The 21,563-nt window shown below is 42.1% G+C and overlaps 1 protein-coding gene, 1 non-coding gene and 1 pseudogene across 5 annotated transcripts in view; 1 reads left to right on the top strand and 2 right to left on the bottom strand.

The window, feature by feature from the left end:
- Positions 1-20,342, top strand: part of DNMBP (dynamin binding protein) — a 123,206-nt gene extending 102,864 nt beyond the window's left edge. For all 4 annotated transcript variants that reach the window (XM_068548358.1, XM_068548356.1, XM_068548359.1 and 1 more), the window contains 8 exons: positions 1,442-1,572; positions 2,489-2,593; positions 5,455-5,583; positions 9,914-10,246; positions 10,609-10,788; positions 12,056-12,254; positions 16,901-17,442; positions 18,740-20,342. In XM_068548358.1, the coding sequence (XP_068404459.1) occupies positions 1,442-1,572; positions 2,489-2,593; positions 5,455-5,583; positions 9,914-10,246; positions 10,609-10,788; positions 12,056-12,254; positions 16,901-17,442; positions 18,740-18,925 (1,805 nt within the window). In that variant the 3' untranslated portion in view covers positions 18,926-20,342. The remainder of the gene's footprint in view (positions 1-1,441; positions 1,573-2,488; positions 2,594-5,454; positions 5,584-9,913; positions 10,247-10,608; positions 10,789-12,055; positions 12,255-16,900; positions 17,443-18,739) is intronic.
- Positions 1,044-1,115, bottom strand: TRNAA-UGC (transfer RNA alanine (anticodon UGC)). Its single transcript has one exon. It is a non-coding gene; the product is annotated as a tRNA-Ala (tRNA).
- Positions 7,914-9,631, bottom strand: LOC137767649 (ORM1-like protein 1 pseudogene; annotated as a pseudogene).
- Positions 20,343-21,563: the final 1,221 nt, after the last annotated feature.

The following is a 21,563-nucleotide window of genomic DNA, read 5'->3' as shown; positions in this document are numbered from 1 at the left end:
GGAAAATGAGATAATGAAAGAAAAAAAGCAGTGATAATAATAAAAGCACAACCATGCATGTTGGAAATAAGGCATCTGTGATAAAGCTTATAGCAGTGAGTCTTTCCTAAGAGATATAAAGACCGATTAGAGAATGGCTGATCAGGAGAGTTCCTTCAAGCATGAGTGATTGCCTTCTCAACTCATTGAAAGCAGTCCTTTTCAAGCCACGCTTCTATGTGTTTGCTCCGCACGTCTGGTTGGATATTTTAGTGTTTCCAGTTAAGCTAGAACTTTTTTGTCTTCTTTCAGAAGACCCAGCTTTGCCCGCCTCCCTGGTGCCATCAGTCCTGCCTCTGGTCTGTGCCCCTCCCCTCCCCCACAGAACTGTGCAGTCAGTTGCCAAACACCCTCTCTTTCTTTATAATATAGAACAAACTGAACCATTTTTTTGTCTCATCAAATCTCTTGTCGAGGCTTTGATTTTGAACACTCAATGAGTATAGCATGGTGACCATGCTAAACTGATTTATCATTCATATCCTCAAAGAATCTATAATATAACCTCTTTGCCTGTCTCTCCACTATTCTCTGTGTTTATCTAAAATCATTTTCCCCTTCTGCTTCAGCCATGTCACCCGTGTTTAATGTTGACTGTGGATGTTAAAGCTCTCTTGCCATCTAGCCCTTTGTCTTGGTTCATATCTCCTCATGTAATGTCATCTTCATCTCCTACAACAGTAAAGTGTGCCTTTTTGCTACCACCCAGGCTTCCCTTGCTACCCTTTTACTCTTATTTCCAGGCTTTTCTGCAGACTGTGCCTGATGCATGACACATAGATTAATCAAACAACTCCTGCATAGCATTTCACTATGTGAGACGATTGGATATAAATATCTCATTTGTATATGAGACCATTTAAGGTGGTCTTATAAGTCAGGTACTGTTACTTTCTACATCTTATTGGAAAGGAAAATGGGGCTCAGAGAAGTTAAGTGGCTTATTTAAGGCCACACCTTTTTTTTTTTTTTTTGCCCTTACCACATGGCTTGCAGGACCTTAGTTCCCTGACCAGGGATTGAACCCAGGCCCCGGCAGTGCAAGTGCAGAGTCCTAACCACTGTACCACCAGGGAATTCCCTAAGGCCACACCTTGATGAAATGACAGACCCAGGCACTGAACTCAGAGGTTTCCTTGACTCCAAATCTTAGGCTCTGTTCCTTACACCTCTGCGACCTTCTTTCCTCGTCTCTAACCTTCTCCAGTCTGCACACAGTCTCTGCTGTTCTCCAGGTATCCTATCTGTCCATAAATGGTGATTTGGATTAACGTTCTGTGTACTCAGTTATAAGCTCATTGAAAACAAGCACTAGCTCTAGTTTGGGTTGTTAGTCTCGTTTGTAGTCTGTCCATGCTCAGAAGAGGGCTTTCTTCACTCACCAATTTGACTCACTCCCCAGTCCTCAAGTACCGAAAGGGTGATGAAGATAGTCTAATGGAGAAAATTTCCAAACTGAACATCCACTCCATCATCAAGAAATCCAACCGGGTTAGCAGTCACCTGAAGCACCTCACCGGCTTTGCCCCACAGGTGAGGTTCCTGCGCTTGAAGGTTCAGCCTGTCTTTGGCTGCTTTTCAGGGCTCCACGGGGCAGCCTGCATGGTGTGAATTGGCAAGATTCCCCTCTTAGTACCTCCCCTGGTGTTTGCTAGCTGGTGGATACAGGACCCTGCAGCTACTGTTTATTTAAATCCATCCACCCAACCCTCCATCCGAGCCTTGGTGAGCTGCTTACAGTGTGTATAAAGGCAAATCAGGAGGCCAGATCGGTCACCATGTAGTAGTTATCATGGTTTTAGACACCCATAAGGAGCTTATAATCTATTTGGGGAGACAAAATTAAAATTGTAGACATGTTAAGCTAGAAGGGATTTAAGAGATCACCTTGTTCAACACCATATGTCACACATGAGGAAATGTAAAGTCTAAGGTTTGAGTGATTTGTAAAACAGTTATCAACAGAGTAGATCCAGTATCCAGACTTCATGCACTGAACCATGTGTATGTGATACAGTCAGTGGAAAATACCAGCTAAAGAATCAGTTGCTACGCTTTGTAGTTTGTTCTCTACACGCTGTGGTACTTAAGAAAACTGGAGCTCCATGAGAGTGTGCTTCATGTTGGCAAGAGATTTAATCTGAGCCTTAAAGGAGAGGGGCAGGTTTGGCATAGGGAGAGAGGAGGGCAAACCAGGCAAGGCAACAATACTGGTGAAGCAAACAGCCTGACCAGCGAAGGGTTTCCATCAGGAACAGAGGGGGTCAGTTAGAGCCAGGAGGGCCTGTGTGTACTTAGGAGCTCTGTCAAATCCAATTCAGTATGATTCAGGGAAACATCAAAGGCTTAAAATTTAAACAAAAGATGCTTTTAAGAAAGATGCTTTTGCCAATAAGATCTGTTGAGGGAGAGTCCCAATTTGCTAACAGCACTTATTTATTTTGAACAGATTAAAGATGAAGTATTTGAAGAAACAGAGAAAAACTTCCGAATGCAAGAAAGATTGATCAAATCTTTTATCCGAGACCTGTCTCTCTACCTCCAGCATATCCGGGTGAGTAAAGACATCACTCTCATTAGAATCACATACAGTGGGGAATTCCCTGGTGGTCCAATGGTTAGGATTCGGCGCTTTCACTGCCATGGGCCTGGGTTCAATCCCTGGTCAGGGAACTAAGATCCCAGCCAAAAAAAAAAGAATCACATATGGTGTAATTCCATCCGCTCTCCTGTTCATCCAGCATATTGCTTAATGAATGTGGAATAACCTGGACTCAAATGACCAGTATGCCATGACAGACTTTTTATTGGGATTCTTACAGATATAAATACTGAACGAATATCCTCCTGTTATTGTTTTATTTATTTATTTGGTTGCACCAGGTCTTAGGTGCGGCAGGCAAACAAGTTTTGGCTTGCCAGCTCCTTAGTTGCGACACGTGGGCTCCTTAGTTGTGGCATGCAAACTCTTAGTTGCGGCATGCATGTGGGATCTAGTTCCCTGACCAGGGATCAAACCTGGGCCCCCTGCATTGGGAGCGTGTAGTCTTAACCACTGTGCCACCAGGGAAGGCCAACGTCAGAAGATAAGCACTGTTGTATTCATAGTAAAGGGACCTAGCTCTTTCCTCCCTCTCTTTCGATCTTCATCACCCTTTTTTCCCACTGTCTTCTGTACCCAGTTATAGAAGAAGCACTTGTGACAGTTCATTTTGTCAAAATCATTTTGAAGATCAAATAGTAAGAGAATGGTTCTTGTGGGGTGTGCTTCCTAATAATAATATTTATTTACAACTGTACATAGGCCTCTAAGGTTGTTAGAGCCACAAATCGGTCTAGAGAGTTGGAAGAACTTGGGAGATCAGGCAGGCCCTGGTCTTCCTTCCCTCAGGCAGTGCTTCCTTCATGAAATCAGAACCAGGACGAGAATCCTTTCTCTTAATACCTGTAATTTCTCTGTTGATTTAATAGAATAGTGTTTATATAAGTATACCATATACCCCTGTCCCTCACACAGGAAAATCTCATCCCATGAAACAAATAATTTCCTTTAAAAGAGATCCTTTGCTTTTTAAAAATCATTATTGTTATTATTATTATAATTTTTTTAAATTTATTTATTTATTTATTTTTGGCTGTGTTGGGTCTTCGTTTCTGTGCGAGGGCTTTCTCTAGTTGCGGCAAGCGGGGGCCACTCTTCATCGTGGTGCGTGGGCCTCTCACTATCGGCCTCTCTTGTTGGGAGCACAGGCTCCAGATGCGCAGGCTCAGTAGTTGTGGCTCACGGGCCTAGTTGCTCCGTGGCATGTGGGATCTTCCCAGACCAGGGCTCGAACCCGTGTCCCCTGCATTGGCAGGCAGATTCTCAACCACTGTGCCACCAGGGAAGCCCCCTATTATAATTTTTTAACTAAGTAAAATGGTACAAGATTCAAAAACTACCAAAGGGATAAGTATAAAGTAAAAATAACTCCTCCCCCTCCCCTGTCTCCTAGTCACCTATAGAGGCGGACACATCTATCAGATTCTTCTGTCAGAGATATGTGTGTGAGGGAGAGAGAGAGACACACATGCACTGTTGATCATCTTGGGTTTTGCATTTTGGAAATCATTCCATATTTGCACACACAGAGCTGCCTTGTTCTTTTTTACAGCTGCATAGTATTTAATTGTTATGGACATGCCATAATAAATTTAACTAGTCCCCATCGATGGATGTTTAAGTTGTTGCAAAAAATTAGAAACATTGGCAGAAGAAATATCCTTGAACATAGATCATTTTTCTGATCTATGCGAGTATATCTGAAGGCCAGAGTACTAGATTTTCTGAGCCAAATCATATAGCAATGCAAATTTCATAGATATCATACCAGTGAAAACTCCCCACCAGCAATGTATGAAACAGTTTCCCCATCCCTTGCTAACATACAGTGTTATCAAAATCAAAATGTCTTATCTTTGCCTGCAAGAAAGGTAAAAATCGCTATTTTAATATAGTTTGAATTTACATTTCTTATATTATGAATGAAGTTGAGGATATTTTCATATGTTTAAATCATTATATTTCTTTTTCTGTGATTTGTCTATATTTGGGGGCACTTATTTATTGATTTATTGTTCTTTTTCTTATTGACTGGTAGCACCTTTGTATATGTTGGAGAAAAGAGCCCTTCTTCTGAGATGCTGGCTTACAAATACCCCCTGCCACAGTTTCTTGACTTTTGCATTTGCTTAAAATGTTTTCTCTGTGCAGAAGAGCTTTATTTTTGTGTAGTCTAACTAAACTTTTATGGTTTCTTAGTTCTGTGTCATACTTTAAAAGGTCTTTCCCATTCCAAGATAATTTTAAAAAGATGTCCTATGTTCCAGTACTTTTATCATTTTATTTTTTTATATTAAAGTCATCAATACAGCTGGAATTTACATTAGTATATAAGGTTTGAGGTAGGAATCCAACTTCTTGTTTTTTATCTAGTTACCTGTCATTATCATTTATTGAGTAATACCCACTGATTTGAAGTGCTTCTGACACTTCTTTTAAATAGCAAACTCTCTCCCTTCATGTTTTGAAAAAAATGTGATCAAGTAAAAATGAGGGCTGATAAGACTTTCCAGGAACACATTGGCTTAAAGTGAGAGATTTGACCAAGTATGGTTCCCTTGCCTTAGGACTTTACCCTACAATTCCTCTAATTTTGATATCTCCCCATTGGCTGTTTTCTCCCCATGTTATCTAAATGTGTAGCAAGTATACACCTGAGCACCCAACTCTTAAAAAGACTTGTCTCCCTAGCAATGGGTGACAGCCCTTGGACGGGCAGGTCAGTTTGGTGCTGACTGCTAACTGCTATCTAGGATGAATGACGGAGGCTAGAAGGTCTGTCTGGTCTTACCTGTGTTTGTAACTGGCTGCAGGAATCGGCATGTGTGAAGGTGGTGGCTGCCGTGAGCATGTGGGATGTGTGCATGGAGAAGGGACACAGAGACTTGGAACAGTTCGAGAAGGTGCATCGCTACATCAGTGACCAGCTCTTCACAAATTTTGTAAGTGACTCTTCAGCCCACTTTTTTCAGGTTGAGCCTCTTCCCAGGGTTCTCTCTAACATCCAGCTCATGGAAAAGTTAATTCCATAGAAACACGCTTCCATGGACCAGGACTCCTAGTATCCTTTAGCTAAGTTCATATCAGAATTTTATATTCAGAACCTGACTTTCAATCAGCTGAAAGGACAGATAGGACCTGCATGTATGCAAATAGATTTTTTTATAGCTTGTGATCAGCCCAGTTTCAGGGGACAAAGGAAAACCAGGAAATTTAATCTGGTATCACTACTGATAACTGAACAAAAGAAAACAACTAAAGAACTAATAACTTAAAATGGAATATTTATGCATAGTTAAGAGATCAACAAATAGATTTTTGAAATGGCACAAACTATTTTGTAAAGACTACTAAATGCCAAATTGCTTGGGAAATTCTAAATATATATTCTATATATATCTCCTGAGTAGAAATGGGTGGGCTTTGATAGTTTCTTGGAGATCTCTGGATGCTTGAAGCATCTTTAGAAAACATTGGGGGAACTTGGGGGGAACATACAGTTATTCTAACAGTAGCATCTTATTAAAAGTAATTTACTAAGCACCTATTTGTGTTCTTTTGTGTCAATATTGTGCCCTCTATGTCTATCCCTCTAGAAAGAATTAGACAAAAACTTTTGAAAAGTGAAAACAGATTATTACTAAGTAGTTATGAGTAGAAGAGGTATGATGGGTGTGTGAAAGTTTCTCTACCCCAGATTTATGTAACAACTAAATCTTTTTTTAAATTTATTTTTTATTGATGTATAGTTAAATTACAATGTTATGTTAATTACTTCTGTACAGCAAAGTGACTCAGTTACACATATATATGCATTCTTTTTTATATTCTTTTCCATTATAGTTTTTTTATTTTTTTTACACCAAAGAAAAATTTATTAAAGTATAGATTACTGGTTATTTAAAAATACACGAGAAAAGACATACGAAGGCATTATCATACAACTGATTTCTAAACTCAATACTTTTGAAATACAAAACAATGATCATTACCCCCAAAAGTCAGTTTGAAACAAATTGATTTTTTTTTTTTTTTTTTTTTGCTTTTTTTTTTTTTTTGGCTCCACAGCCTGTGGCTACCTCAGTTCCCTGACCAGGGATTGAACCCAGGCCACAGCAGTACAAGTCCAGAATCCTAACCACTAGGCCACCAGGGAACTCCCCCAAATTGATTTTTAAGTTGGTATTATAATTGTTTTCACTCAATTTTGCTTACAAATGTTACTAGGTTTTTCAGTTTCGTCACATATCAGAACTTTTTTTGACATGTTTACTTCTCAAAGTAGAATATAGTTATTTCTTGCAAGTAATGTCAGCAACTATAGAAAGCTTCTCTTAAGTCACAAGGATTCAATATGGTTGCTGCTTTGGAAATAGTTACCATTCTGAGTTATCTATACTAAGACTCATGTATTGACAGGCAAAATATTAATGGGCAAAGTATGGAGATTGAGAGCAGGAGGACTAAGAGAAGATATCTTTTACTGCAGACCTGCTAAAAAAAGACTCCATTATTTACTCTGATAGTATTGCTAGAGAAGAAGTTTCTGCCAGATCACAGGTTGGCTATGTAGTTGTCCATTTTAAATTTCCATCGCTAAAGAATGGCAGACTTCAACAATTAGATTGCTCAACCAAATAAGCAGAACTTTAAGTTACCATATACTTTAATTACGAGAAATAAATTATTTTCTTAATTGGTTTAGCAGCCTTGTATCTGGAAAGGCAGCAAAACCCACTTTGTTCCAAAATTAGAAGGCCGACTCAGAGGCTGCTTCTAAGATGCCTAACTATCTTCTATCATCAATCAGTCATGAAGGTGGACCTTCATGAACTCAGTAACTTAATAAATGTAAAAATGAACTCATCTATCAACACAGTGTTGAGCCTGCAAAACCAAAAAAGTACATTCTTAAGGTAGGAATTGGTTTGTATAAAACAAGAGGAATATGCATGGTAATAAAAACAATCTATAATAAACTTGTAAAGAAATGATTCTGGTTTACACGTAACTCTGCTTAAACTGACCATGACTGAATAATTAAACATTTTCTTCTCCTAACATAATGCCCATTCATTATAAGCTAAGCTGGACTTAGTTTCTTATAAATCTCTTACTTCCTTGGATTTATCTACTACACCCTTACTTTATAGCCATTTAACTTATAAGCTGGGCCTGCCCAGCCTGCCTGTAAAGCCCCTCTTCAGAAGGATACCAGATGCATTAAACAGAGGCATCTTCTCGTAAGAATCTGTACTTCAAAACAGCATATGAAGAACCAGCAGTTGGCTCTCCAATGTAGCTACCTCTCATTTCACATTATCACAGAAACAGTGCAGTTTACTAACCACTCCTTCCTTACAGAAAACTCAGTAGCTGTAAAAATTTTTGTTCATTTCAGAACACATTTCAATACTTATTAATTCCAGAGATCCGAACACCATGTAGCTGTGGCATTTTGGGATTTAGCACACTCAGGAGAGAAGCTGTGTTTAAGATGAAGTGAGTTGGATCATACTTCGTATAGAAACTTGCCAGAAAATATAGAATTATTGGAGAAATTGTGAAAAACTTCCGTGAAGATGTAAACTGTACTCCATAGTCCAGTTGTTCCCAGTGAGTTAGGAGCCTCGCTTTACCCTGGTCAGGAGTTTCAAATGGTGTTCCTTTTACTGCATGCAGAAATACATACATGCCCAGATTATGTATAACATTTGTTAAGGTCCAAGCAACAGGAACACTGAAGAAGGGAATACTGAGTAAAACGATATGAAGCAAGCCAACTCCCAGTGCATATGTCAGCCACATACCCCAGCTGTTCATTATGCAGGTATTTGGATTCACCTCACTGTGGGCAGCTCCAACATTCACGTTTGCGCCGCCGCCCCACCCCCGGTGGCTGGCTGGCTCGGAGCAGTATCAGCTCCGCAGCGGCTGCAGGGCCGACGGCGGCGTCTCCTCCGTTATGGTTTATTGCAGGATATTGAATATAGCTCCCTGTGCTACACAGCGGGACCTTATTGTTTGTCCGTTCTCTATATACCAGTTTGCATCTGCTAATCCCCAACTCCCAATCCAACCCTCTCCCACCTCCTTCCCCCTTGGCAGCCACCAGTGTATTCTCTATGTCCCTGATTTTGTTTCTGTTTCATAGATAGGTTCATTTGTGTCATATTTTATTTATTTATTTATTTATTTATTTATTTATTAAATAAGTTTATTTGTCTTTGGCAGCATTGGGTCTTTGTTGCTGCACACGTGCTTTCTGTAGTTGCAGCGAGCGCGGGCTACCCTTTGTTGCAGTGCATGGGCTTCTCATTGGGTGGCTTCTCTTTTTGTGGAGCACAGACTCTAGGTGCATGGGCTTCAGTAGTTGTGGCATGCGGGCTCAGTAGTCGTGCTTTGCGGGCTCTAGAGCGCAGGCTCAGTAGTTGTGGCTCACGGGCTTAGTTGCTCCGCATCATGTGGGATCTTCCCGGACCAGGGCTCAAACCCATGTCCCCTGCATTGGCAGGCAGATTGTTAACCACTACGCCACCAGGGAAGTCCTGTGTCATATTTTAGATTCCACGTATAAGTGGTATCATATGTTATTTGCTTTGTCTTTTCTGACTTACTTCACTTAGTATCATAATCTCTGGTTGCATCCATGTTGTTGCAGATGGCATTATTTCGTTCTTTTTTATGGCTGAGTAGTATTCCATTGTATATATGTACCACATCTTCTTTATCAATTCATCTGTCAACAGACATTTAGGTTGTTTCCATGTCTTGGCTATTGTGAATAGTGCTGCTGTGAACATAGAGGTGCATGAATCTTTTTGAATTATGGTTTTGTTTGGGTATATGCCCAGGAGTGGGATTGTTGGGTCATATGGTAATTCTATTTTTAACAACTAAATATTAAGTTAAATTCAAGTTATATATAGACACATACACATAAGTGATACCAGACAGATGGTCACAAATGGGTTGTAATGCAAACATCATGTTCATGTATGTAGTTTAGCATTTGTTATCAACTATGCAGCTATTTTGCACACTCTTTGGCGTGAGCAAATTGTTGGGTGAAGAGTTATAAGCTGAGAAGCTTTGTGGAATATGTGTGTACATCTGGTGTTGGATAAGCAGAACACTGTCGGATCTGCATGGGTTTAGCTCGTGCACCAGGAGCAAAGCAGGTGGTACAGGACCTAACAAAATCCACCTGAAGAGAGTTTTGAGAATAACAAGTTCGGGACACTGAACACCGCGCCTTTCTCGTCCCCACAGAAGGAGAGGACAGAGCGGCTGGTCATCTCTCCCCTGAATCAGTTACTGAGCATGTTCACGGGGCCCCACAAGCTGGTGCAGAAACGCTTTGACAAGCTTCTGGACTTCTATAACTGTACAGAACGGGCAGAGAAGCTGAAGGACAAAAAGACCCTGGAGGAGCTGCAGTCGGCCCGGAACAACTACGAGGCCCTGAACGCCCAGCTGCTGGACGAGCTGCCCAAGTTCCATCAGTACGCGCAGGGCCTCTTCAGCAACTGTGTGCATGGCTACGCCGAGGCCCACTGTGACTTCGTGCGCCAGGCGCTGGAGCAGCTGAAGCCGTTGCTCTCGGTGAGGCCCGCCCTCCCCATGGAAAAGTAGACTCCCAAGTTCTCCTGGAGTTTTTCTGGGAATACACAGCCAGGTTGTCAGAGACATTATTAAACTAGGTAGATTAAGTATGTCACTAGGTCAGGCCTGTCGGGAATCAGAATTCTTGATCCCTTGATGGAGCCGGGGAACCCGTGGCCTTTAAATGGCTCTCCTTCCACCCTGAGAGATCCTGGAGGAGCCAGCCAGCTCGGGCTGTGGGCACTGGGCTGCGGTGTTGGTGGCTTACACTTGAGTTTTAGGGAGACTGTGCCAGTCCTGGGATCGTTCACGTGTGTTCTCTTCTTTCCTCTGTCTCTGCTCTCCCTGTGCATGGACTCCAGTTACTCAAAGTCACCGGCAGGGAAGGGAACCTGATTGCCGTCTTCCATGAGGAGCACAGCAGGGTCCTGCAGCAACTCCAGGTTTTCACCTTCTTCCCAGAGTCTCTTCCTGCCACCAAGAGGTCACTTGAGAGGAAAACTATGGACCGCCAGTCCACCCGAAAGCCATTCCTGGGCCTGGTGAGTGGAACTGGAGAGGCTCATATGGCCTGGTGGTTAAGGTGCGAATTCCTGAGTGAGGCCGCCTGGGTTCAGATCCCAATTCTGACAATGACTCACTCTGTGTCCTTGAGCAAGTGCTTCATCGGTTTCCTCATGTCTAAAACACAGATAATAGTTATACCTACATCATAGAGTTGTTTTGAGATTCAAATGAGTTAAAATATATAAAACACTTGGACATTGCCTGGCACTAGTTAGCATTATTCAAGTAAGCTATCATCATCATCATTATTATTATTAATATTGATGGACTCAGCTCTGTCTCTACAGATGAGCAATTTAATAGGAGTTTAAATATTTTATAATAATTGGAGAATAAAGGTTATTGAGTTCAAATCTATCATGCTCTCATTCATTCATTCCTTCACTCACTATCACTATGCACCACTAGTGTGCCTGCTGGTACAGGCTTCAGAATGCCCTCTGAAAAGCATTCTTGGATCCTATCCTATACAATGAAAAGAGTTAGTAAAGGATTAATATTAGTACTTTGATCAGTCAAAGGAACTGGTTTAAGGGTATGTTAATTCTGCCAGGCTCCCTATTTTTGATCATGTATTGGAAAAGGTGGTTATCTGATATACTGCCAAACAGTTAATGGCTGACCGCTTTTTAACCTGGAGTTATTTTCTTTTTGAACTCGATTCTTGCATATTCTGAAAAGTAGGGTAAGATATACCAGATTATATGGGGTAAAAATCTAAAAGACTGCTGATTTATCTGTGCTTACAATATTTTTGCCCCATGTAATCCCATAGACATTAATTTATGTGATCTAAAAGAGGGAATCAGATTTTTTAATCACGTTTACTTTTTCTTATTTTTATGAATATTATTTGTTTTTATAGATATGAAGTCTAGATAAGGAAAGTCTCAGTTGTTTAGATTCATACAGTAAAATACAAGAAGACCTACTCATATTACTTAGATATTTTGATTCTTTAGGTGGCACTTTAATCACATATTTTTGTCACAGGATAACAGATATAAAACTAAGGGTGTGTTAAATTTTCTTACTACAAAGGCACCAAAACATGACCTAAGAGATTACGGTTTTTACCTAGCCACGTGGTCTGACTCAGGCGCAAAGGCATCTGATGGGAGTAGGGAGCTGGCTGTCATTGCCTCCATTTCTGAGACTGACAGCATATGGGATTAAATACGGCTGCTGGGATAACGGCCAGGAAGGGGTTTTGATGATTATATTTCTTATATTGCCTTTCAGCCAAGTTACATGCTTCAGTCGGAAGAACTCCGGGCCTCCCTCTTGGCAAGGTATCCCCCTGAAAAGCTCTTCCAAGCAGAACGGAACTTCAATGCTGCCCAAGACCTGGACGTCTCACTTCTGGAAGGCGACCTGGTGGGCGTGATCAAGAAAAAGGACCCCATGGGCAGCCAGAACCGCTGGCTGATTGACAATGGAGGTAAGAACAGTAGACGACAGATTACTGTAACTCTAAATGAGGAAAGAGTGATTTGGACTGTGCCTGAATCCTGTGTAGGCCAGAGAAAAATATGAGAGTCTTCGATTAAAGGGAAAAGCAACCTTAAAATTTCTCTCCATCTCTAGAGAGTGTAATGCTCAAGTCATTACTGAAACAAAACCAGTCTTTGATTTTGTTTTTTTTTTTTTTGAAGACCCAACAAAGCCAAAAATAAATAAATAAATAAACCCAAAGTTTAAAAAAAAAAAAAAATTTAAAAAAAAAGAAGAAGAAATGGTGGAAAAAGTACAGTTTATACCCTCCTCAAAGTGGGGGAAGTGCCCCAAGTGGACTATAGTTCTGCCCCTTCCTGAAGTCTGAGCTTCAGAAGGTTTGGGGAATTCCAGATTGAGACTGAGAATGTAGTTTCTTCATCTAGAAAAACCAGGGTGGGCGGCGGTGGGGACAGGAAACTGGAAAAGATAGCTTCCAAAAGCTCCTTCCAGAGCAAACTTCCTCAGAATTTAGTGACTGTAGTAATTTGGTTTTTTTTGTTGTTGTTTTTTTGTTTTTTTTCACACACACACACTGTATTTTATTTTTACAAGAGATAAATAGACTGACACCAAGCATTGTACATGGATGACCACAACAAAAGCAACAATGATTGCAATTACCAAACATGAAACACACTCATACTATGTCATAATATTGACATTCAGTCCAGTAATCCTCCACTGTAACAGCTCCTTTACTTTGCAGTGAAAATTGATTTGTATATTCTTTGCCTCTGAGTCCTTGTGGGATTTTTTTTTTTTTTTTAAATTCAGCTTAGAACTGCTTTTGCTGCATCCCATAGGTTTTGGGTCGTCGTGTTTTCATTGTCATTTGTCTCTAGGTATTTTTTGATTTCCTCTTTGATTTCTTCAGTGATCTCTTGGTTATTTAGTAACGTATTGTTTAGCCTCCATGTGTTTGTGTTTTTTACGTTTTTTTCCCTGTAATTCATTTCTAATCTCATAGCATTGTGGTCAGAAAAGATGCTTGATATGATTTCAGTTTTCTTAAATTTACTGAGGCTTGATTTGGGACCCAAGATGTGATCTATCCTGGAGAATGTTCTGTGCACACTTGAGAAGAATGTGTAATCTGCTGTTTTTGGATGGAATGTCCTATAAATATCAATTAAATCTCTCTGGTCTATTGTGTCATTTAAAGCTTCTGTTTCCTTATTTATTTTCATTTTGGATGATCTGTCCATTGGTGTAAGTGAGGTGTTAAAGTCCCCCACTATTATTGTGTTACTGTCGATTTCCTCTTTTAGAGCTGTTAGCAGTTGCCTTATGTATTGAGGTGCTCCTATGTTGGGTGCATATATATTTATAATTGTTATATCTTCTTCTTGGATTGATCCCTGGATCATTATGTAGTGTCCTTCCTTGTCTCTTGTAACATTCTTTATTTTAAAGTCTATTTTATCTGATATGAGTATAGCTACTCCAGCTTTCTTTTGATTTCCATTTGCATGGAATATCTTTTTCCATCCCCTCACTTTCAGTCTGTATGTGTCCCTAGGTCTAAAGTGGGTCTCTTGTAGACAGCATATATATGGGTCTTGTTTTTGTATCCATTCAGCCAGTCTATGTCTTTTGGTTGGGGCATTTAATCCATTCACGTTTAAGGTAATTATCGATATGTATGTTCCTATGACCATTTTCTTAATTGTTTTGGGTTTGTTTTTGTAGGTCCTTTTCTTCTCTTGTGTTTCCCACTTAGAGAAGTTCCTTTAGCATTTGTTGTAGAGCTGGTTTGGTGGTGCTGAATTCTCTTAGCTTTTGCTTGTCTGTAAAGCTTTTGATTTCTCCATCAAATCTAAATGAGATCCTTGCTGGGTAGAGTATTCTTGGTTGTAGGTTCTTCCCTTTCATCACTTTAAGTATATCATGCCACTCCCTTCTGGCTTGCAGAGTTTCTGCTGAGAAATCAGCTGTTAACCTTATGGGAGTTCCCTTGTATGTTATTTGTCGTTTTTCCCTTGCTGCTTTCAATAATTTTTCTTTGTCTTTAATTTTTGCCACTTTGATTACTATGTGTCTTGGCGTGTTTCTCCTTGGGTTTATTCTGTATGGGACTCTCTGCGCTTCCTGGACTTGGGTGGCTATTTACTTTCCCATGTTAGGGAAGTTTTCGACTATAATCTCTTCAAATATTTTCTCTGGTCCTTTCTCTCTCTCTTCTCCTTCTGGGACCCCTATAATGCGAATGTTGTTGTGTTTAATGTTGTCCCAGAGGTCTCTTAGGCTGTCTTCATTTCTTTTCATTCTTTTTTCTTTAGTCTGTTCTGCAGCAGTGAATTCCACCATTCTGTCTTCCAGGTCACTTATCCGTTCTTCTGCCTCAGTTATTCTGCTATTGATTCCTTCTAGTGCAGTTTTCATTTCAGTTATTGTATTGGTCATCTCTGTTTGTTTGTTCTTTAATTCTTCTAGGTCTTTGTTAATCATTTCTTGCATCTTCTCGATCTTTGCCTCCATTCTTATTCCGAGGTCCTGGATCATCTTCACTATCATTATTCTGAATTCTTTTTCTGGAAGGTTGCCTATCTCCACTTCATTTAGTTGTTTTTCTGGGGTTTTTTCTTGTTCCTTCATCTGGTACATAGCCCTCTGCCTTTTCATCTTCTCTATCTTTCTGTAACTGTGGGTTTTGGTCCACAGGCTGAAGGATTGTAGTTTTTCTTGCTTCTGATGTCTGCCCTCTGGTGGTTGAGGCTATCTCTTGATTTTGTTTTTGTTTTTAAAAAATTCCAGAGGAGACTCCATTACTTACCTTGCAAGATCTTGCCTTGCTTTACCTTTACAGGCAGTGAATCCTGCCTGAAGGGTCCTTTGCCCTCTCGATCCTAACCTGAGTGAACCACAAGTTCTGTAGGTGTTCTGTAGGTTTTGTGAGCGTATGAATTTAAAACCTGTAAGAAGGGGTTGTTTGCTTTTTGAGTCCCCCCCCCCTCCACTACCAGCAAACAATTTTACTTCATGACTATTTAGGGAACGACTTTAAAAACAGCTTACAGCTTTTTTTTCTGGTGGGAGTGGGGGTGGGGAAGGCATACGGAATTTTTTTCAACGTACAAAGAATAATGCCTATCCATAATCCTTTTTCCACAATTCCAAAATCTGAAAAGCTTTGAAAAATCAGAGGGTTCTTTTTCAGAACTAATTTGCCAAAACCTGCCCTGATCTGAACTCATTTGGTGACAAAACCTGAACAAATGATGTGAGGCTGTTTATGATCATTACTTTTCCCTTTTGGTGTGACTAGTCATATACGTTTTGCTACAGAAACATGAATGGATTTGACTATAGGGTGTTGACCCAGACCCTGCTGGGGATATCATGAAATCTATAGTATACTTGATTACCTTTCCTGAATGCCAAAATCTGAATTCCAAAACACATCCGGCCCCGAGTGTTTTAGAAAAGGATTGTGGGCCTCTATAATAAACATCTACGTTCATACCACAAGAACTGAAAGTTTTAACATTTCTCAGTTTCTTTAAAAGTGTTGTGTGGATTTTTTTCTCCTCCCCCAGCCCCCTGTTCTGCTTACCCAAAATAATAAAGATTGAAATGGGAAAGGAAGGGCGAAGGATGGGGCCCCCAGGGTGATGACAGGTGAGAGCCACTGATAGACAGATGAACTCCTAGTGAAGATCCAGGCTGTTTGAGCCCCCCCGTCCTTGGGGTTCTTCCTTATCTACTAAATCCTGGTGGGTAAAGTGGCAGCCAGAAGCTCACAGCATCAGCTTTTAGACCCTCCACCCCTTGGCATCTGCTCAGGGAACTCCTCCCCATCGCCCAGCAGATAGAACAAATGCAGGCTGGCCTTTTTTTTAGGTCCAGGAAACACTCTGAAGAGAGATGGCCCTTGCTCGAGTCGAGGTTACATACTCTGGGTCCCTGCCTTAGCAGATAATTCTTTCCTAATAAATATAACAATTTTTCCTATGGATTAGGGATCTCAATCCCTAATCTATGCTTACAAGTTTTAGCTGAGGGCCCTTTCTGTCCTCATCTTAGGCAATTTATTGATATGAACATGTGTTAGATGTGTATTCTAACTAATACAAGCAGCTAGTTCTCACAGTATTCCCACCTCATTCCTAAACCAGGGACAGAGATTCAAGTGTGTGGTTGGAGAGGGCAGGGAGGCATAGCCGAGGGGCTCTGTCATGCTGAGGATGGTTTTTAAAATCCCTTTTTACCACACTCGATGGACAATTGAACACATCCTTAGTTAAATCTTCCCCTTATCCTTTGCTCCCATGGTCTGGCCCTTCTGTTTTCTTCATCTGCTCACACTCAGACATGTGGTCTGTGGTTGTTTATGTTACTGTCTCTTAATTCTCAGCAAAGCCCCTTGTCACTCACCTGTTGTGCGGTTGTAATAGGTGTGAACTGGCAGGAGGCCGCAGCATCTTGTCTCCACCACCCACACTGTGCCCTGGGATGGTGTCTGTTCTGTTTGTCTCTAGGGATCTTATTTTGTCTCACTATTGACCTTAAACCATAGTTTCTTCTCTCCTGATTTCCTCCACCCTCCTCCTCCCACGAAAAGCTCTTCGTGTTTGTTTTTCCTGCCCGCAGTCACCAAAGGCTTTGTGTACAGCTCCTTCCTGAAGCCCTACAATGCACGCCGCAGCCACTCCGACGCCTCCGTGGGCAGCCACTCCTCCACCGAGTCGGAGCACGGCAGCTCCTCCCCCAGGTTCCCCCGGCGGCAGAACAGCGGCGGCACCTTGACCTTCAATCCCAGCAGTGTGGCCGTGTCCTTTAGCTCAGGGCCTTCCCAGAAACAGCCTCCAGACACATCTTCACTGACGGAATTTGACCAAGGAACTCTCAGCGCATCCTTGAACTCAGAGAGCAGTCCTTCCAGATGCCCCTCGGACCCAGACTGCCCCTCCCAGCACGGGTCCTGGGACTCGGTAGACGCTGCCAGAGACCTTCACCAGCCTGCTCCCACTCTGAGGAGCTCCCGAAACCCCAGGCATCCAGAAATGGCTGGTTACTCCGTGCCAGGGCGAAACGGGCAGGGTAGAGACCTCGTAAAAGGATGTGCAAGAACAGCCCTGTCTCTGGATGACAGAAACGGACAGCTGGAAAACAGCGAGGCGGAAGGCAACCAGGTGAGTGCGGCCCGGGTACGGTGGTTACTGCGCCTGAGCAGATGCAGGTGATGCCCCCCCAGGAGTGGGCGTGTCAGAGGCCTACCCAGGGCCTGGGGGTGACCTGGAGATGGGCTCGCAGACAAATCCTTAAAGCAGTTGTGGAAACTCACTGCTGTAAGAGTGGGCAGCTCCACCCCTTCTGGGCCCTTCCCTGGCTGACTTCACAGGCTGTTGTGTCTTGGGGCATTTACAAGGTTTACCATGAAGCTTTTCCCACTCTTCCAGTGTGCTGATTTTTCCATTGTATAAAGTCTGCTGTTTAACTCGTCTACTTAGTTTTTTATTCAAATAACTATATGTTTATTTCTAGAATTCAGAAATAAAAGTCTGGCTCTGTTTCAGTTTTTCCTGTTCTTTTCATAATGGCCTGCTCTTGTCTTTGTATCTTAAACATTTTAAACCTACATATTTTAAAGCCACTTTCACATCCACAGCTGAGGAATCCCTGACCACCTGCCTCTTGCCTTTGCTCACTTGCAGCAGTGAGTCTCTGTGTGTGTCTTACCTTCGTCTGTGAGCTCTCTGTGGTTCTGGTACAAACCACAGCCCAGGACGCACATCCCAGCTCTGGACCCACCAGCAGGCAGTTTTTCTAGACGTGATAAGGGAGGAAATGGCCCTTTCTTAAGATTCTGACTTTGTGCAAGGAGCTCACTTCTAGCCTCATGAGCTCCAGTTCCTGAGCAGGTCCTAAACCCCAGCCTTCGGGTGTGTATTCATCCCTGTGCCCCTGTGGGCCTCATGACTTCTGATCACTGAATACCACCCTTGCTTTGCATGATAGCTTTGTTATGGGCACCTGGAGAGCATCCTTTCTTACTTTGAGGTTAGTTGTGTTTTTGTGTTTTTTTTTAAGTTTTTTAAATTCAGAATTTCTGTGTTAGGGGTATGGAAGGGCATCCTCATGTCTCATCCATCTTCCATGCTTACTGAAGTTTCTTTCACTCTTTAAGTCAACTCCGAAAGAGTAAAAATATGTGAATTTTGGTTTTCTTTAAATCTGCCCTGTTCATTAGGGTAGCCACAAGCCGTATGTAGCTATTTAAATTTAAGTTAGGTAAAATTAAACAAAATTTAAAATTAAGTTCTTTCATTTCACTAGGCATATTTCAAGTGCTCAATGGCCATGTGGCTAAGGGCTGCCATATTGCATGGTACAGATACAGATGGTCCCCATCACCACAGGAAGTTCTGTTGGGCAGCTTTGCTCTAAGCTGTTTCCCATTTCCTAACTCACTTTCTCTTCCTCACACAGGTCTATTTTGCTGTCTATACCTTCAAGGCACGGAACCCAAACGAGCTGAGTGTGTCAGCCAATCAGAGACTCAAGATCCTGGAGTTTAAAGATGTTACAGGAAATACAGAATGGTGGTTAGCCGAAGTTAATGGGAAGAAGGGCTATGTTCCATCCAATTATATCTGCAAAACTGAGTACACCTGAACCTGTTCTGCCTCCCATTCAACCTTGCTGCCTTTGCTTCCTTCTGCTGAAGGGTCCTGGTGTCCACTGAGAGGGCGCCTGCTCTTGAGACACTGGCCCTGCCTGCATGGCTTAACCATGGCACACTGGGGCACAAGATAAGTCTTGCTCTCTTTGATTGGGTTGTCAACCTTGATGCTTGCTAGAATTTCTAGAATTTGAAATGGACCCTGGGGCTTGCAAGTGATTCAGTGACCGTGAGAAGAGAGGCCAATCCTGGGGTCAGCTTTTGGAAACGAGAAATTTCCAGTCAGAAGACCAGTATCCAATATATGCTGGAAGCTGTGCTGTAGCATTAGAAGAAGTTGGCGTTGGTTGTGCCATACTGAGTTTGGGGTGGCCCTGTGCGCCATGATCGACTGACCGGAAACTGACTTGGATGAAAAGAATTCTCTGGGAGCCCTTTCAGGCTGCGCCTCTGCATGTGGCAAGGAGTTTGTCGACCTTGTACCAAATCTGGTATTTTAAAACCTCAGTGTCTGGCACACATTCACACACACACTCCTTATTTCTAAAAGTCCCTAAAACGCTACCACCTGTAATCTTTTTCTTATTTATTTCACTGCACTTCCAGATAGCTTGGGCAAAATTCAACTACTTTCTTTCTCCTTTTAAAAAATGTTTAGGGTCTTTCTTTTCCTTGAACCTCCATCTGAAAGGTTCTCTTCCTGTTAGGTGCTATCCTCCACACCTTGCTGACAGTCATCTCTACTTTATATGGTCTGTGCGTGATAATGTCTCCTGGCCTCTCTCCTGAAGCTCAATATCTGATAGACTTTCCTAGGAGAACAGGATCAGAGCTCCCGCCATTTCATTAGAGGGATTCATTCTGTGATGGGCTGAAGCCATTCCAGCCTGCTGGGAGACTGGATGCCTCTCCCCTTCATCCAAGCACACTACTGTCCACAGATGCAGAAAACATAACGCGTGTGTCTTATTTGAATTCGGATAAGCAGTCCCAGAAGTAGCTTATCCTAGACTTGGAAATAAGCATTTTCTGTTTCATCAGCCCCCGTGCTTCAGAGACCGTGGTCTAAGCCAAACAGAATCTAAAGTGCCTGATTGTGCCTCCCTCCGCCTCAGGAAGATATTTACTAATCCTAACACTAAGAATCTCCCCCTGAAGTTTCTATTTGAGCAGGGCTCTGATTCTTAAGGTCCGCCCCAGATAGAAAGCCTACCTTGGAACAGGAAACCGTGAATTTTGTCTTTTAAGAAAGGGAATTAAGAACAGCCTTACAGACCTTGCTCCTCCAAATGCACCTTTGCCTTAAAGTTATGATGAATTGGGAGACACCTGTGAACTCCTTGGCCCCCCGAGTCTGCTGGTTGGTCAGAAGGAAGCAACGCAAGAGTCTCTTGTGAATAGTGTTTATATCTAGAGATGTTTATATTTAAGTAGTTATTTTATAAATAAAAGCATTTCTAAGGGCCATGAGTATGTTTTCTTGATTTCCCTCCATGTTTAGCCTGAACCTTCTCGCATTTCTGGGGGTAACTTCTTGACAATTCAGTGATGCTCAGATCCCAGGAGATGGGAGAGACAAACTGAAGAAACTCAGGTCAAAAATTCATTTTGTCGGGACTTCCCAGGTGGCGCGGTGGTTAAGAATCCGCCTGCCAATGCAGAGAACACGGGTTCGAGCCCTGGTCCAGGAGAGTCCACATGCAGCAGAACAATTAAGCCCGTGCGCCACAACTACTGAGCCTGCGCTCTAGAGCCCGCAAGCCACAACTACTGAGCACGTATGCCACAACTACTGAAGCCTGCACGCCTAGAGCCCGTGCTCTGCAACAAGAGAAGCCACCACAATGAGAAGCCCACACACTGCAACAAAGAGTAGCCCCTGCTCGCCACAACTAGAGAGAGCCTGCGTGCAGCAATGAAGACGCAGCCAGAGATAGATAAATAATTATTTTTTAAAAATTCATTTTGTCACATATAATTTCAGCAGAATCACTCTATACTCAAAATATGTCTGTGCTGCAGGCCTCTTCATTAAGCCATTTCCTATGATAAAATCCTAGCAAAACAGAAAAGCTGGAATCTTGAAGAGTTAAGTTATTTCCCAGCCATTACAGATGTGGAAACTGATGCACTAGTGATGAACTAACAAGTCCACACAGCAGCTCTAGCCAGATGGGGGGTGGGAGGGGGAGAATTAGCAGGAGCACTAGTGGAGGTGGCACTGAGGACAGTGGGTGACAGAAGTATCACCTGATACTGTTAAGGAATAGAAAATGTAGGTGAATAGACAGCCTCCGTGGGAAAGAAACTTACAGGCCAGTGAGGCCAACTCTTTCATTTTATGAGGTAGGAAGATGGGGTCCAGTGACATTGTGACTTGCCCAAGTCTTACATCAATTTTTGATGGATACTGAATTTAAACTTATGCCTCAGGCTGAGCCTTTCCATCTTGTTCTGGAGCCAGACTGACTTCAGACACTTAAGAGCTTTGTGACCTTGGCAACTTACCTAACCTGTGCTTCAGCTTCCTCATCTAAAGTAGAGAAAATACTACTGTCCGCCTTACAGGGTTGTGGTATGGATGGAATGAGTTAATACATGGAGAATGCTAGAACGCTAGCACATAGTGAA

Source organism: Eschrichtius robustus, chromosome 7 (genome assembly GCF_028021215.1).
Source record: "Eschrichtius robustus isolate mEscRob2 chromosome 7, mEscRob2.pri, whole genome shotgun sequence".
NCBI lineage: Eukaryota > Metazoa > Chordata > Mammalia > Artiodactyla > Eschrichtiidae > Eschrichtius > Eschrichtius robustus.
Note: the sequence above shows the minus strand (reverse complement) of the source record. Positions and strands in the feature narration are given on the sequence as shown.